General features: G+C 42.9%; 1 protein-coding gene across 1 annotated transcript in view; it reads right to left on the bottom strand.

Annotated features, from left to right (window-relative positions):
- LATS2 (large tumor suppressor kinase 2) overlaps nucleotides 1-18,767 on the bottom strand; it is a 74,084-nt gene that overhangs the window by 47,669 nt on the left and 7,648 nt on the right. The window contains exon 2 of the mRNA XM_063102344.1: nucleotides 12,949-13,506. Coding sequence (XP_062958414.1) covers nucleotides 12,949-13,302 — 354 coding nt within the window. The 5' untranslated portion in view covers nucleotides 13,303-13,506. The remainder of the gene's footprint in view (nucleotides 1-12,948; nucleotides 13,507-18,767) is intronic.

The following is an 18,767-nucleotide window of genomic DNA, read 5'->3' as shown; positions in this document are numbered from 1 at the left end:
TAGGCATGTTACTTAACCTCTAAGCAAAACTAACTTGCATGAGACAATTATAGAACGAGATTCCTGGAGTACTTTTTACTTAAGTAATAAAGATGTCTTCCAAAATTTATGAACAAACATGTTTACTATAACATTATTCATAACAGTATAAAACTTGAAACAGTCTCATTGTCTAAAAATAAGGAGATTGTTAAATAAATTCTGGCAGATGATAGACTACCATGCAAAACGTTTTAGAATAATGTTTTTAATGATATAAAGAAACTCTCTGCACATAAATGTTGAGGGAAAATAATTCAGGATACAAAGTGAGAAACAGCCAAACTTAGATTTGATTCTTAGTTCTACCACTTAGTAATTACATTATTTGCCTTGTGCAAGTTAACCTGTGAGCCAGTTTTTTAATCTGATAGATACTTCCTCATAGGCTTGTTGGGAGGATTAAGTGATGTTCACTTAGTAAATGCTTAAAAATATTACTTTCACTTTTACAGTAAGTAGTCATAAAATGTTAGCCAGATAGTCATAAAAATTATGTTTATTATTATATGTAATCAAAGATGTACAAGGGTACTTCAAAAAGCTTGTGGAAAAACTGAATTAATATAACACAAATCCTTCCATGAACTTTTTGAAGACCTCTCTTACAAGTGAATGTGATAACAGTATCATGACTATGTTTTTACTTTGTCTTTTAGAGAGATATATTTAAGTATTTATGAGTGACAAATGATATGATGCTTGGTATTTATTTTTTAAATATTCTAGATATTATACTTCAATTAAAAGTTTATTTTAAAAAATATTCCAGAGGTAGATGAAACAAGAAAGGAAGAATACTGGTCACTGCTGAAGCTAGCTGATGGATACATAGGGTTTCAATATGCTATTGAACTTTTAAAAGTTTCCTAAAATAAAAAGTTAACCAAAATGAAAAAAGAAATATATACATAAAAAAATAACAGTGGTTATCTCTGGACAGTGGGTTGATGGGTAAATTTTACCATATACGGAAATGTCTTATTTTTATAAATGGAGAGGACAATTGTTTCTCTTTCTGTCTATCAAGACCCATGGGCAAAACTGAAAGGCTTCCAGCTGCAGCTCTGCCCCTCACCTGCTATGTAGTCCAGAGCTGACCATGTCACCTCCCTAGATCTCAGTTAATTCAACTGTGAAAAGAGCTGGTTGGGCTAGATAATCCTGAGACCCCAAGGAGATCCACCACGGTTCCCTGGATGGGACTGACGACAGAATTCAGGAAAGGGACTGCAGTGAATGGCTAGAGAAGGCCACAAGCCTGGGTCACAACAGTGGGACTTGAGTAGCTGGTGGGGTGTGGGGGTGTTCCAGGTGGGCGGCAGCAGGAATGAAGCCCGGCATGAGAGAGAGCACAGGGCTTGGTGGTGAGTGGCGTGTGACAACAGACCCGGCAGGAGCAGGAGGGCTGGACTGCCAATGAGAGAAGCAACGAACCCTGATGCCTGCGTGGAGATCAGACAGGACAAGGGCAGTGGCTACCGAGGGACTAGCTGATTGTCACACTTTAGGAAAAGTTCACTAGAAGATTTACTGGGTCCGGGAGACTTAGAAGCTTCCAGGTGTACCAGCAGAGTGTTAGCAAGGAAAAGACATAGATTTGAAAGCCACTTGAGAGAAAAAATTGTAGACACTGGAGAGAGGACTCATTAATATAATTACTGAAGTAAAAGACTAGGGACAAAAGCCTAAGTTAGAGGCCTCACCTTTCTGTTAGGAACTACTCCCAGACTCTCTTGAGAGAGGGGGTGGGGGGCAGAATGAGAGAGAGAGAGAGGGAGGAAGAGACAGTACACATACCCTCCCCGTTTTAGGGAAAAGAATTCTGAAACTATCAATGAAATCCTAAAAGGAGAGGGTTGGCTGAGTCTGCTGACTTGATCCCTCTTTCTACTTGGGATCTCAGAAACCTTTGCCCAAAAAGTAGACGCAAATACAGCAGACTGGAAAGAAACACGCCAAGGTTTGCTAGGAGATTCCCAGCTACAGGTCGGGGCCTCTTGCTCTAACCTTCCAGCCTAAAACATCAGAAAAATAGTGTAAACACCAAAAGAACAGAGTGACTGAAGCCATTTGTCAGGAAGACAGAAAGGGAAGGTGACAGAGACCTACAGGGCACCCCTGGAGCCCCCTCTCTGCCCCTCAAGGCTGGCAGCTGTGCAGAGCCCATTTGTCCACTGTGCTCAGCCACATTCTCAGGCCTCCTAGGTGCCAAATGCCACCAGCTGTACAACAGCTCTCTGGGGATAAAAGCTTTTATAAGCCAAATGAGGTCACTTCAAATTTACATTGAATGTTTATTATTTGTTGGCTGGGGAAATTTGTCACTGTAAATCATTTACTTTTGTACAAAACAACCTTTATTTCTATCACATGATGAATAATACTTCTAATGTCATAAGCAGCCAAATTACATATCAAAACCACAGAGCACACATATTCCACAAGCTGGAGCAAATATCCATGTAATTTCTGTGGGAGGGGGACCAGTAGCCTCAAGGCTAGTAAATACAGCTCTCCAGCACTGATGGCCATGCCACTGTGGCTCAGTCGCCACCTCTGAGTGCCAACCACGTGCGGGTCACTTCACAGACATTCTTTCTGATCTGCAGGACATCTCAGGTGGTGGGAGTAATTATCACCCCAAGTGTACAGATGAGGAATCATGGGCCTCAGAAAGTAAGTCTTTTGTTCGTGGTGACACAGCCAGGGTGACACATGGTTATGCTATGGTTTCCTAACCAAGATCCATCTTCCCTTTCCTTCTTACTAACAGAGCCCGATTTTGTTAGGGGTGGTCATGCGCCCAGATCAAGTACACTTTTCCAAGGCTCTGACAAAGTGGCCAGGTCCTGGCCAGTGAGGTGTGACAGAGCCAGAGTGCCCACTGTTGTGCCCTTCCTGATTCCTGCCCGAATGCTGACTAGAGAGGTGGCATCTGGTGCACATGGGGATGGAAGCCACTTGCTGAGGATGGCAGAGCAGAAAGAGAGAAGGTGCTTGGGTCCTTGGTGACACTGGAGAATTACCATGCCGGCCACATTCTGCCAACCTCCAGCTGTCCTTATTCCACCTACTTATGGGTATTAAGCTTCTGGAGCTGGGATCTGCCACCAGCAGCTTAATTCAATTCTCAAACATCATGGTGAGCAAGCTCAGTCAGGCCTCCCCCCCAAAACCAGGACCACCCACTGGGCACTCCATAGAGCACCAGGCCAGATGCTGGGGACACCACTGAGGATGTGAGAACGGCAGAAAGGAAAGGGAAACTCCTATAGTTTCCCACGCTACAGGAAAGAATCAAGAACATATAAAAATTCAAACTGTTGCACCAACAAATAAGTCAATTATAGAAAACAAGCAATAGGAAAAACATAATTATAAAAGAATCTCCCTTCCAAATACAATACTAATAAAATCAAGAAACCTAAGATATAAACCTAATATATAAAAATCGCATGGTCAATGCACTTTGCTTTAAATTTGAAAACTTTAAACTTCTGGTAACTCAATTTAATACCAAAATAAAGAGAAGCTGGGTAGTGACTATGATAATGAATGTGGCCTTTTTCCCCCCATAAGTTTGAAATTCATAATAACCCTATTAAAATTAGTTCTAAAAGATTATTGCTGCCCCCCCCCCAAAAAAAATTCAATTTCCTTGTTGGTTTCTTTCCCTTCTCTTTCCATCCACAAACAGTTTGGCAATGACAGAAACAGTTTAAAAAGAAGCCCCCAAACAGACTGCATGCAAATCCAGGACTCAGACTCTGGGCGCCCGCCCTGCCTGCCTCTGCCCGAGCCAGCGGTTCTCCCCGCACCCAGCATCGAGGTGCGCAGAGGAGGGACGTGGGCAGGGTCGGGCTGGGCTGCTGCTTCCGGCACTGCTAGCCATGCAGATTTTTTCAAATCAAACAACTGTTGTAACACTTTCAAGTAACTCCTCCCAGAGTACCTCGGCTGCCCCAAATCCAGCTAATGCCACTGGCCGGCGGTGCCCTGCGGTCCATGGCCAGGCTCCTTGTCTTCTCGCTCTCTCTCCTACATCTCAGGCCGAGAAACGTCCACACTTTCCCATCTTCTACATCCAATATAAACAGCATCTGGAGGTCCAGTGTGGCAAGTTAAAAGCATGTCTTCATCAAATTTAGTAATTCCACACCTTATTTTACAGAAAATGTTGAGAATCCCAAATTTGATTGGCTTGAAGAACAAGTGAAGGGTTTGACTAGGCGGCGAACACCAATCTTGAACCTACTGGAGTTTCAGGTGCAAGAGGGAGAGAGGAAACATCCAAAATCAGTCAAGACATGACTTCCTTGAATGTGGCTTAAGAAATATGGACAACTAAAACTGCCTTGAAGAAAAGACTAGATTTTATCTGGAGATAAAGGATGGGATGTGGAATGGAGATTTAGTTTTTATTTGGTTCACTGAATCTATAAGACCATAAGTCAGTCAGGTAATATGAAAAGCTTCCATAATTCTATTTATATGTACATTAGAAGGAACTTCGGCTGTTACTGTAAGTCCTCAGAATGTTGTTTCAGCAGAACTAATTTAATGCCATATACTCTAGATAAAGTTTTATGCTGTTAAGCTATCATTGTTGTCTTGGGAACTGAACTCTTTTTCCTCTGAGGTTTTGTCTTTGTTGTTGCATTTGACCTTTTATGTAGTAACTGACATGTGCCAGGGCAAGTGCGGATAGAATCTACCCCCAAGTTCGACACCATGAGTGACTTTTGCTTACTGGGCAGGCATGTCCCATCACCTGTTTCCATTCCAGCTGTTTCCCCAAAGTAGAAATGCATTGACCTCCGCTATTTCAAAATGCTTTTCATTTCTGCATATGCTGCATATTTTTACAATTTAAAAAATGATCTGTTTTAAAGCTAAAATTATAAATCTTGAAATTAAAAAGGCAAAAATGTGAAGGAGCCCAAACTGTAAATTAAGAATTTGAGAAATAAAGACTGGAAGCTAACTTTCATTAGATTCACAAAAGCTTTTATAATTTTTCTGTAAATACCTAAACAAACTATAGATCAGAATAGCCACATTTGGAACACTTTTTGTGATTAGTCAATATTTTTAGATAGTTAGAATCTGGTCCTATGCCTAAAAGTGGGCTTGATTCTGCAATAAATCTTTTACAACTGCCTCGACACACAGAAGCCTCTCTAAGAATGCTTTTGTTCACATGGTCACACACTGATGCTTAGATGTTCCAGTATGGCCAAATTAGTCTTGATAAGCAAAGTCATTTCCCCCGCAACCTTAGAAGTCTAAACAGGAACAACCAGGTGGAACAGACTGGAAGCTACTGTGTGTGTGAATGAACATGCCCTTTTGCTTCAGACCTTAATGCTATACACATCAATTTTGAATTGTATATTGTACTTGTGCATTTATGCTTTGACTCATAGTAACCTCTCCTATTATGGAAATGATTTGCATTAAACACAAAATGTAAATAAAAAATTTAAAAAAAGAACTCAGAGCCTCTCTCATAGGACCCCATCCATCAAGTCAGGCAGAGCTGAGGCTCCAGGCAGCAATGATTCTCCACCCTGGCTATATGACAGCTACAACCCAGGACCCTACAACCACCTGACAGGACTGTCAATAATCTTGACAGGAAAACTGCTGTGTGACATAACAGGAGTTGAGGAAATGGTATTTGTGATCCCCAACATTTTTACATGATGACACACATGGAAAACACTAATATCTGTACTGCACATGGGGATAAAGGCAGAAGATTGTTCATAGTGGAGGCGGGGAACCCAGCTCCCCAGGGCTGCAGGGAGCAACACCGCAGCACAGCAGCCACCAGTCGGAGCTGCCGCACACCAAGCCAGGTGCCAGGCGGCACTGCTCTCATCCTCAGGCCGCATCCTGCTACCTGGGGAGCAGGACTGGCCTACTTGTCTGCCTGCTGCCAGCTCTCTCTCGAAATCCACCAGGACGGCAGATGAAAGTCACTCAGGGAAGGGAGAAAAGACATATTCCTCAAAAACCCATTTCAACAGGAAAATGGATCCAGTCTCAATCACCTAGTAAGAGCATTCCTCACAATTGCAGTTCTCTGCCACTTAAAACTGCAGACTCATTTACCACTTTCTTTTTATTATCACACACATCCATCACCCTAATTAAGAATGCAGAACAAACTATTAAATTGACAAACAACTGTTTGTTTTTGTTTTTAGTAGGAGTAGTGATAATATTCATTTTGGCAGGGCTGGAAGTATAAACACAATATACATATATATGTATGTGTGTATATATATATATATATTTTTTTTTTTTCTTTTGGCAGCTGACCAGAACATGAATCTAAACCCTTGACCTTGTTATAACACCATGCTCTAACCAACTGAGCTAACTGACCAGCTACAATTTAATAATTTTTAAAATGTAACTTGGCAATACAAATAAAAACTGTAAAAATGTTCTTATTTATCCCAGTAATTCCATTTCTAAAATGTATTCTAAGGAAATCATATACGGATGTTCACTACCAGCTCTTCACAGTAAATTTATGGAACATGTGTTTGAACAACAGAATACAATGCAGATTGTTAAAAATCATGTTTTAAAAGACTTTAACGGAATGAAAATGTTTACGATTAAATGTCTGTCCCTTTGCTTGTTTGTCAGATGTTTTTGAGCACCTGCACAGTTCTGGGTCCTAGAGAGTGGTGACCAGAACAAAGCCACTGCTTCCTGGGGCTTAAAATGTACAGGGGGAGACACACAACCAAATACTTAGCAACTAGTTCTGATAAACACTATGAGGGGGATTATGGTGTAATGGGAGAGAACGGAGGAATCTAACTGAATCACTGACATGAAGACAAGCCTTCGACGAGGAGCGGGCATTTAGGCAATAAGGACGGCCAGTGCTGAGAACTGCGAGAAACAGAGCAGGGAATAGGTGTGGCCTGAGGCCCACCTGCTCCAAAGTGCCACGTCCTCCCGAGGGCGGCCAGAAAGGTCTCTAGAAGGGAAATGATAGGCTCTTCACTGGTCAGAATGAGCGCAGAGGAGGGTACTGTGTAGCGAAGGCAGGAGAGGGGCAGGAGGGAGACCAGGAGACACTACCATCCTGGGAGTGGGAGCGAGGGCGGAGCCAGGATTGGAGGAGGAGTGACAGCTGTAAGAGGCACTGACTGGCTGGAGAGTCGGGGCAGCGTGAGCCATGTGACGGGGATGCTGGTCACAGAGCAGTGTGCCCCATAGGGCCCCAATGCTGCTACAAAAGAGAGAGAGAGAGAGAGAGAGAGAGAGTGTGTGTGTGTGTGTACTACATATCTTGTTTAACATATAATTGTAGTATATACAACATATATCATAATGTATAATTTTTTTTATTTAGAAAAAAGTTGACCAATTTTACACCAAACTGTTAAAAGTGGTCACAATTAGGCTGATAGAATTATGTGTGATCTTTATTTTCTTTTTATACTTTTCTATATTTTCCAAACTTGGGCAATAAACACACATTAATAACTAGGAGGAAGACTAGGGGTTAATGACACAGAAAGGAATGGTTTGCTTGTGTCATGTCAAAGTAATTTTTATTTTTATTTTGTTTTTTTTATAAATCAAAACATAATTGATTGTACATATCTGCAGGGTACAATATCAATATCTGTGTGCAATATGTGATGCTCAAGTCAGGATAATTAGTACATTCAACATTATATAATGTAATCATTTTTTGTGGCCCTTTACCAATTTCTCGCTAAGCCCCCTTCCCATCTCTGGTAACCTCAGTTCTGTTCTCTCCTTGTCAAAGTAATTTTAAATTCTACTTTTAAAAGGTAGTTGTCCTTTTGGCAGGGCCAATTTAATTTGAAAGCCATTAAAAGGGGAGGAGGAGGCAAGGAACTGCTACACCCAAGGCCATTGTGACACGATTTCCTGTCACATTACTGACATTCCTAAACTTAAGTGTTTCTTTCTTCCTTCTCCTCTTACTAATATTTCAGGGCAGCCTGAGTGTCCAGTAACACTGAAAGTGGTTCCTTCTCAAGAGGAAGGGAGAAATAGGAAATGTATGTGTTATCCAAATTCCTTTAACCTTTTTCATTAGCAAAATACCTTTGTTACAGTGAAGCAATCCTGAGGCAGGATCTTGTCCCAAGACAAAGGACTGGCAGTGCAGTGTTAATGCTTCTCTAGATCTTTCTCTACAGCTTTCTTGTGATGCATATGGTAGCAAACAAAGTAGATCTCCAGCGGAAGAGGTGCCTTTCTGTTTGGCATCTATTCCAATGTCTGACAGTTGAGGGGAGGGCGTTTGCCTGGACCAGTACATAGAATCATCTCCACTTCAGCAAACATTAATTGAGCACATACCCTGCATAAGCAGCACAGGAACCCTCCTGGGCACATACAGATAAACCCCAGGGAAAGTAGGAAAAGAGTACCACACTCCACCAACACAAGGCCTCCTGCACCCAGCACCCTAGAGTTACGAATAAATTGCTGTGGAAGTTGGAACAGAACAGGTCATATCCAGGTGGAAGAACCAGGATGATCCTGCAGTGAAAAAAAATTTGAGCTGAACCATAACAGATACTAGAATCCAGATGGGGAGATGGGAGGTGATATTAACAGCCAACAAAATGATATGAAGAAACAGCCCCAAAATGAGCAAGCAGGAGGGATGTCTGGGAGCAGGTGAGGTGCAGGGAAAGCTCCCTGCAGAGGAGGGCTAGACAGGTGCTGCCAGGGCCCAAGGCAGAAGCAGGAGAAGCCTGGAGTGGGAGCTGGGAGGGGCTGAACACTGGGCCCAGGGAACTGTGGAGAGGGATGGGTGACAAACCCTTTGTCCTGATAGGCATGAGGGAAAGAAAGGAATAAGTCACAGAGAAGAAACCCCATGAGGATGGAAACATGGAATTTAACAAGGCAGCAACCAACCCGCAATGAGGCTAGCAACAAACACACTGAAATCAGACACAGAACTCTGAATGCCCGCCCTAGGGAGCACTGCACTGCCTCCTCTCAGACCCGTCCCTGGTTCCACATGTGTAACAGGAGTGTCTAATAAGCCTTCTGCATGCAGGTCAGGAGGAGCTGGGGGACGGGGGAAGGGGAGAGCTTAGTCTCCTGCTTGACATCCCCTTACCCCCAAACCATAGTTTCCTCTAAAACATGGGGACACCAACTAGAACCCATCTCAAATGACTGCTGATAGTTTCAACAAGATTATACATGCTTAGGATGGCGCTTGGCACCCAGGGCTACTGTTAACATCAGTCTTCATTCCTGCGTGAGAGCCACAGGCTCCAGGAGGCCTGGCCCCCTCTGCAGTGCTATATCTGCTACAGGCAAAGGGCCTAGGTCTGCAAATAACTTACACGATGAGTGGATTTTTCTGCACTTTTTGGCTTGAGAATGCAAGGAATTCACTCCCTTTTCTCATGAACCAGATGCCCCGACTCACTTGGCACCGCAGCCACTGTCCTCAGGAAGCCTGGAGGATGCACACCCTGACCACAGACTGCTCTCCTCCTGCCCCATCTGCTGTCATAAAATCAGCTTGTTTGCTTTTCTCCTGACCCTCACTCCATTAAAGATTTAAATCACTTAAACACATATAATGAAGTGGGGAAGAACTGGATTAAATTAGGATTAGGAAAATTACAGCTGACACAGAAATTCAGGAGCAGGGAAATGTATCTGAGCCAGACTGGGCACCCTCAGCAGGTCAGAGGGAGGCTTGACCACAGTCAGGATACAGGTTGTCCGCAGAGAAAAAGCATTTGCCAATTTCTCAAGGGAAGCAGAAACACTTCCTAGTATTCACATCTGAAAGAAATTTCTCACTTAAGTCTTCCTCTCGGTGACTTGAACGATAAAGTGCTTTGCTACTCCAAGGGGCTTGGGGAGCCAGAGCCTCCCCAGGCCCCGTTATACTGGACAACAGCCCTACCCCCACCGTTCACCCACCGCCACTCAGTGAGAGAACACGAGTCACCTGCTTCTATGGAACAGAGAAATGGCATGCACATTAACACCACTGCAAAATCAAACGAGTGGTTTTTAAAACTTTCCCAGGGAGAAAAAAAAAAGAGGGAAACTATACGGTCATTTGAAACTAGGAAGATTAAAAGAAAAAGCAGAAGTAATTTTATAAGGGAGATCAAGTAAAAGCTAAATTTAAGTGATTACTTATGCCAGTAACAAGTATCCAATGTTACAAAGTACAACAGTTATAACCAAAAGACTTATCTTTCCAATTCCTTAAATTTATATTTAAAGAATAGCTTCTTCCTTAAGAAATAAGGCCTAGTTTTTTTCCCAAAGAAATTTTCATAAGTCTTAAGTAATTTATATGCAAAAGATTTATGAACATTATATCATTTGAGATATATATCTTTACACAGAAAATACTTATCCTAAAGTCTTACTCTTTCCAGAAATTTCCATTTTAAAATATTTTTATTAAAAATATACCCATGCATACTAGTTACATGGGTGTGCTTAATATGTGAAAATTCACTGAGCTGTACACTTAGAAATCATGCACTTTTAAAACGTAAATTTTACTTTAATAAAAAGTTTAAAGAAAACACCCATTTACAGATGCTCAAGTAAATATTTTCAGCAAGTTTTAGTCCAAATAAAATGGAAAAATTAATGTGTGTGCATGTGCAGTAAATAAAACACTGCACGTGAAAGCATATATCACCACGAGGTACATACAAAACCGGGGAAAGCAACTCATTTACTGCCATTCTGATGAATACAGGGGTTAAAGATAGCACTTAAATTCAAAATACAGGAGAACAAAACTACAGCTAAATTAAAAGGCAATACAACAGGAGACAAAGGGCAAAGAACTAAAACAATGGGAATTCTCTTTACCTATTGTACTGGAATTCTAATAATCTGCTTTATCGTTTGATAAAAAGGAAGGACACACACACCTTGTTTGGGTTCACATAATGACTTTCCTAACAGAATTTTCTGAAAGCAAATGCACTCTTTATCCAGACCAAGAGAAGTCTGAGTTGGAGGGTAAGGGTAGAGGCACAGCTGTTTTAAGTTATAAAGTAAGGCTATACACCAAACTCACTGAATTATTTCAGGAGCATTAAATAGGGTAAATGGAGTCCTTTCTGCTAGCAATTAACATAAATTAAATGTTGATGGGAACTTCATTGGTGTCATGATCCTTAATTTTACTGTATTTGTATTTTACTGTATTAGAAACAGCACTAGCTTCGTTATTCCTTGAACTGTAATTATCACTAATTGATTTTACCCTAATGAGGATCCCACCTGTATCTGGATTACGTGCACAGCAGAAACACAACTGCAAAGAACACTGGGCTCTGACTGCCTCTTTTGTTCCTAAGTGACTTACATGAGGTTATAAGCTTTGCTGTTGGCTGAAACTCTCTCTGCAATCTTTACTCTAATATTTCCCCAGGACTGCTGCTTCCCTACTTTCAAAACCATGGATTTGTCTGTCAGGGGATAGCACCTGGCAGCACAGTTAACCTCATACTTTCGCAACAAGAAAGGCCGTGCCTTTGCTGTCGGCTTCCACTGCTAAAACACTCTGCACCCCATTACTCATGATCCTGTGCTTTATAGAACAACTGGACATAACAATGCTTGCTATATGCAAATTAATCCCAGTGTATCCCAAAATGTCAAGGAAACCCCCTACAAATTAGCAGAATTCGTCTCACAAACACATCATCTGAGAAAAGTAAATTCTCGAGTTAAGTTCTATGGATGGAGATTGCTTTTGGAAATAAAAGATGACACTGTTAGATTTTTCCTGTCTGTGCTGCCAGGAGTAAGTAATTAGGTTATTTCTAAGTAACTACACGTGCTCAAGCCATCCTAATGGGCTTCGAGCATGGAATGTTACTAATTTTCCAAGGCAACAAAAATACTTAGCTTATTTATTATTTCCATTTCATGCAATTGTAATTTTTCTTTCCCCTAGCAGCTGGCCGCCACAGGGATCGAACCCTAGACCTTGGTGTTATTAGCACCACTCTCTAACCAACCGAGCTAACCGGCCAGCCCAAACTGTGATTTTAAAGATGACAGATGGTAATAAATCATTTTGGCTTTCATAAGTCATTTCATAATGCAATTATATTTTTACTAGCTGCATTTTACTAATTGCATTTTTACCTGGATGAACACTAGTTCCACTTTACATGGTCCTGTCCCTCAACTTGGATTCTATTCAGGCATGTAATTTGCTAAAGGATCATAAATGCCATAAGTTGTGTATTTATGTATAATTGGTGCCACCTCCATTATTGTAACCTGTATTAACAAGCAACTGAGAAGTCAGATTGTGTTGACACCATTTTGATGATTTCTCAAGCTTTTTTTCTAGTCTTTCTCATTTCCTGAATATAGTTACAGCTCTTATAATAGCATATACACTATCTTTTAAAATAGGAGAAAACAGACTCAATGCATATTAATCAACTCTCCCCTTACCAAAATAAAGAAATACACGAACTAAAAACAAGATAAAAAGGAAGCCAGTCTCTTCCCCATGATAGTTCAGAATAACCTCAAATAAACCCCAGAGGAAGGTCTAAGTGTTCAGCCCTTCTCATCTTCACAAGAACAGAACATACAATACACATGGTACAATTTCAGGAGAGTTCAGAAACTTCTGGATCTTGCCTGAAAGGAAAAGCAGCTAAAAAGGCCTTTTCAGACAGAAGGTAAGAACAGTTCAATGATACATTAAAAGGGCCTTGTGTTTTTAATCTAGAAACACTTGAGTAGTAACCAATTCAAAGCCTTCGAGTAGCCGCCAGAGGATTCTGGTTGCCCCAACCATCCTCCAAATGGGCTACTCACTGTCACTGTCCCGCAGAAAGCTTCGGGGAGGTCTGTACCCACCTGGTCACATCCTGCATTCACCAGCTCCTGCAGCATTTGCCGGTTTACTTCTGCAGCTGCTGAAGTGCCTGATTCATTAGCAAAAGGCAACAAGGAGTATCTGATTTCCCTCAATGCTTTCTGGTAAGGACCGAACTTCGGGGTAGCTCTCATCTGCTGCTGCTGCTGCTGCTGCTGCCTGGTGGCATCCTTGCTCCCCAGGACTTTGGCGTCCAGGGAAGTGTCACTGTTTGGTCCCACGGGTAACCCCTGAGCCACAGACTTGGGTGGCTGCTTTAACCCCTCCCGAATCTCTTGCAATCGTTGCCGGCTATTCCCAGAATAAGTTGTGGCAGGAAAGGTCTTTGGCCTCATTGTTAGTCCAGTTTCCTTTTACCATAAATACAATCTTCTTAAAGTGTTTGATTATGTTTTTTAAAAACCTGTCAACAATATCAGTTAGTTGTAAACATACTTTTAAAACAATTCCCGTTTGAAAATGTTCCTTCCTTCAGTTTTTGTAGTTCCTATAGAGAACGTAAAATCTTCCAGAGTCTTCATTTTGAAGATCATTGCTCCCTGAAAAAGAAAATAAATGGGTGAAAAATGCTCATTTGTGGTTTTCACATAATGTTAACACCACTTTTCAGAAATGGACAGTGGTCTTGGAAATACTCTACTTGGAAAGAGGAAAGAACACATCACCTCTTGGAAATAACAAAAGTACTATTCTACTCTGATTAGAGCACATGACATCTAGGGCTGTCCCAAAATGTTTTCTACAACATGTCATGTGCAATGAAGTAAATCTCTACAAATATTCAACTCAAGGCAAGAACAACAGTATTAACAATTGATAGCTCATTTAAAATACTTCATGATATTTTCATTTTGAAAGCCACATCTTGAGTTTTAAGGGTTAAGTTTTCTATATGGTTCTTGAATTTCTGACTTGTTCCTAATAACCAACCAACTCCTGGCCTATACCAGTCCTTTGTCCTTCATCCCTGCAGTTTTGCCAATCTCGCCACCACCTGAGGCTGTGGTCTTTCCACGTCTTTGGAAATTTTCCCTTATAAACCCTCTCAATTTTCCTGAAAGGCACCACAAAACTTGTCACATGAAAGGTGTCTTTTATTGCAATTGAAATAAGTTTCCACAATACATTAATGCTTGAGACTGCTTCCTTGATTTTTCACAAGGTGGCCCCTTACCAGCATTTTGACCTAAATAGCAAAATAAAAATAACTTTCTTGTAGAAATTGATATTTATATGGAATGGGACTGGTAACAGCATGTGGACGATTTCTTTCTCAGAGTCCATTATGACCACATTAACAGCAAATGGGTGTTATCAATAAAAGTTATTAGTATAGACTACCTACGACTTCAGCATGGAAACAGCCTCATTACATAGAAATAGACATCACCAAGGCAACCCCTGACACCTGTCGCAAGGCTGGGTGACCTTGGACAGGTCGGCTGCCCACCCTCACCCCAGCACGCTGTCTGTGCGATAGTGATGACACTTGGAATGCAGGTGGTGTGTACTGGGTGAGGTGATGCATGTGACCGGCTCAAAGCAGCCAGGACATAGGACATCCTCAGTGCTCACGTAAGCACGTAGCCGGCTCTCCTAACCCTGGCACAGATGCTCACTGGTGGCAAAGGCAGGGGGACCAGTGCCCTGGTGGCCCCATCTTTTGCCCTCCCCCCACTCATTCCTCTTATTCCACAAACTCAATGAGCAGACTTTGAAGGACAATCACGTTGAGTTTTAATGAACAAAGAAAAATTGATCCAAAAAGAGCATCCTTTACAAGGGGAGGGGCAGAGGGATCTAGACTTTATAAGTGTAAAATGGGACCCCACTTCACAGACTTTTTCATGTGGCAAAAAAAAAGAATAGCTAATATTTATCCAGCACTTTCAATGTGCCAGGCACTGTTGAAAGAATTTTATATGCATTCACTTATATAGATCTAATACATAACCATATACAACCAAACTTAACCAAAAACTATAAAATGTTTTTGGTTTAGATGGGGATGGGGTGGGTCTTAAGTGTTTTAACTATTCCCTTTCTCAATGTAACTGAGAGAAGATTCCATTTAGAAAGTAAGAGCCAGACTAAATGTTTCAACATGAAATCCCTCTTTTAATACACTGTATCTGACATATGAAAGTCACTGACATGACTGAGTTAAGAATGTGCAGATAGTGAGCTACTAGATCCAAGCACAGCTGACATTCCCGGGGCGCCTGCGCTGGCCACAGACCAGAAGCCTGGGGCGCTGCTTAATTGGTGTAAAATGGGGCATATTGCAACCACACTCATTTTCAGTGACTTAGCGGTCTAAGCATCTGTTTTGAAATACCTAAATTTCTAAAACCATAAGTTCACATTCCAACAAAAATGGAAAGGGTCCTCAAGCTTCCAAGCACGTATGGAGGATCCTCAGAGTGGCTCGGGATGTAGGAATAGGCAGAAGAGTTCTTTTTCTACAGGAATTCACACAAACCACTTTAGTTTTCTTCCCTTTCTCTGAAAACTAAAATAGAGAGGACATAAGCCAAACTACCTTCTCGCCAAAATCAGTGCAAGGAGGGGGCCTGATGACATGCAGGGAGGGTTTCTTCATGGCCAAAATGTGCTCACCACCCATCCACTCATCTACCCCCACCCACCCCTCCATCTACCTTGCAAACATCTGTCAAATGCCTGCTGGTCTCAGGTACTGACAGATAGATGGACAAGAACAAAACCCTGCCTTCAGCAAGTTTATAGTCAAGTGAGAGGTGAGGGTGAGCAGGAAAATATAAACAGCTTCAAGCAAAAAGAGATGTCCAAAAGGAGAGAAAAAAAATCATCTAAAGCGTAGGAGGATGAAGGAGAAAGTCAGGAAAGTTTTGAAGCAGAGATCACTAAATCTGAGTGTTGAGAAGCATGGAATTCCAGCCAGAGGGTCAGGCACCGAGGACTGTGAAGCCTGCAGGCTCCACCCTGGTGCATGGTGGAGGCTCTCCCTGGGGAGACAGGAGGGATGAGCCCATGGAGGGCTAAAGGGGCTCAATCCAGAAGGACCTCCAAGGCCATGTTAAGAGTCTGGACTCAATGCAGAAGAGGGGAGCCACCATCTGTGGCTGACCTAAGGAGTGACATGGCCAGAACTGCACCTGAGAGACTTGAGTCTGGAAGCCAACCAGAAGGTGGACTGGAAGGGACAGGGCAATGCCCCAGGCAGGTGACTGATGCTGGGTGAGGAGAAGCAGCTCCAGGAAGGGACACGGGCAGGGTTTCAGGTGCTGGTCACACCCTGGCCAGAGGTGTGGGTTGAAAGACAAGGAGGGGAGGGCCATCAGCATACAGTACACTGACCCCTCCAGTGGCCTGTCTGCTCAACCACGAAACAGAGCCATTTAGGTAAGTAAATGACTGCAGTCTTCCGGCTGGCATTCCTAGAAGTACAGCAGTCTGTAATAGGTCTCGTTTACCACCAGTGACATTAGCAGACTACAGAGAAGGGGCAAGCTGCTTTCCACTCAACGACAAAAGGGCAAGGGCCACAAGAGATGGTCCAGGTTGCAGAAAAAGAGCTTTGAGAAAGTTCCGTGGTAAAGCCAGGACATAGGGACATCCTCTCTGCCTTGTCACATGAGCAGAGAGAAGGGGAGTCAGGGGTAGCTGAAGGAGGCCCTGGTTGATCCTGAAGCTTGAAAGCTCTCGCTGGAATTTGCTCTAAGGGAAGCTGCTGGGAGCTGAGAGCAGCAGCTATAAAGGTTTTTGCAGGGGGTGGAGGAAATCTTTTTACTTCAGTTTAACATATATTTTCTAAAGTGCACAAATTGTAAGGCTGACAAATGTTCACAAAGAGAACACACTCTTGTAAACAACATCCAGATCAAGAAGTATATCGCCATGACCCCAGAAGCCCTCAGTCACCTCAAGGGACCCCACCTTCAAAACTTCTAACAACAAGGATTAGTTTGATGAATCTTTGAAGTTTATATCCAGGAGTTACACAGTCTGCACTTTTTATGTTTGCTAATTTTGTTCGACATTGTCTGCTTTTCCACATGTGGGGTAAAGCAATAACTTGTCATTCTTTGTGGCTAAATAATATTCTATTGTGTGAATACACCATGACTTATTCATCCATTCTACCACACTGATGGGCATGCAGGTTGCTCCCAGGCTGGGGCTGTTATCTGCTGCTGCTGCCTTTAGGGCTGCGGTGGCCCCAGGCCCACAGCTGTGAGGAGTTGGGGAGTGAGTGGTCTGCTCCACAAGTGTGCTCCTACCACCACGCCAAGTACTTTCTGTACAGTTACTGGCAAAACCCCCAGTGGCTCATATGGTGTCTTTGTGAGATTATAAAAAGGAACCTTTTCCTCAGGTAAAATTTTGTTACTACGTTATTGTACAACATGAAAAACTCTTGCCCTGGGGAGCTTCCCAGAGCCCTACACGTGGCCTACTCATAGAAATACCCTGATGCCACCTGCCATACCAAGGTGAGGGGCCTGGAGAAAGTCTGAATCAAAGAAAGGTGGGAACTGGACCTCTGAGGCACAGGAGAGAAAGGAATGGTCTTGGTGCAGGTCACAGAGAAGGGAAGTGATCATGTGTGACCTCCAGAATATGTGCGTGACCTGCATGCTATGTGGCTTTATCAGGGGAGGTGACTCCACTGTGACCCGGGTCTTCTGTGAGCGGCTCAGTCTCCAAGTAGTCTGAACATGCCCTGGTGTGAATGAGTATATGTATGATGTGAGGTGTGCCCTCTCACATGCAGAGCCCTTGAGCAGTGCAAAGCCTGAACACCCACACAAGGTGGCCCTGTTACTAGGACTTGGGGATGCAGAAGAGAATGACCATCCTCTGACTTTAAGAGGCTCATAGATCAAGATAGGGAGACAGATAAGAAAATCAATTACTTAAATACAGTATAGTATGTGTGACAATGAAAGTCTGCCTAAAGAATTATGGAGATCTGAAACAGACTAGAGCTGCAGGATGGAGAGAAGTGGGTGGATATTCAATAGTACTAAGAGGCAGAACCACAGGAGTGGGTCGTGTTCACTGGAGGGGACTGGTTTGAAAGACAGAGCCCAAGTATCTGGTTTTGAAAATGGAGTCAATGGTGGTGCCATTCTCTGACGCAGGAAACCTCACCCATCTGGACAATGGGGACCTCACTGTTAGGTCAACAGCCTCAGTGGCAAAGGAGGAGGGCAGTCACTGGACGTGTGAGAGAGCACAGGCAGGGGAGACTCAGTGCTAAGGCAGGAGCAGCTGCAGGTGGGCGCCCAGCTCTGGCACTGAACACCGTGTGGTCTGGATGCCACTTAACCTCACCGAGCTTCAACCTCCTGCTGGTGACAAGGGTCTAACACCTTGCTCTGTGTGCCTGACAGGGGTGCTCTGAGGATCACATGGGAGCTGCCTGTGAGATCACTCTCAGTTGGTAGCATGATATAGTAGTCAGTTATTATCATTACTAATTAAGGCAGGGACTCAAGAATAAGATAGACGAAAAAAAGCTTTAATTGGGCCAAGAGATAACACCAGGGCCAAATCCAGATAGGCTTAGTGGAAAAGGGACCAAACCGAATGCAGAAGCAGGCATTTCATGCTCACGCCAACGGCTCCTCTTCAACTGGTGTTTGAGAATGATGCTTAGAAAGTTAAAGCACCTTCCTTTACTGTAAAGAAAGTAAAGCACAAAGAAAAGCTTACATCTTAGACTTATTCCTGGAAGCATGTGCCTGCAGCATAGCGCTGGTGGCTCACTTCTGAGCAGGGCATGGGGCCCACCTGGCTGGATTGGGCTGACTCT

This window comes from Cynocephalus volans, chromosome 7, assembly GCF_027409185.1.
Source record: "Cynocephalus volans isolate mCynVol1 chromosome 7, mCynVol1.pri, whole genome shotgun sequence".
Classification (NCBI taxonomy): Eukaryota; Metazoa; Chordata; class Mammalia; order Dermoptera; family Cynocephalidae; genus Cynocephalus; species Cynocephalus volans.
Note: the sequence above shows the minus strand (reverse complement) of the source record. Positions and strands in the feature narration are given on the sequence as shown.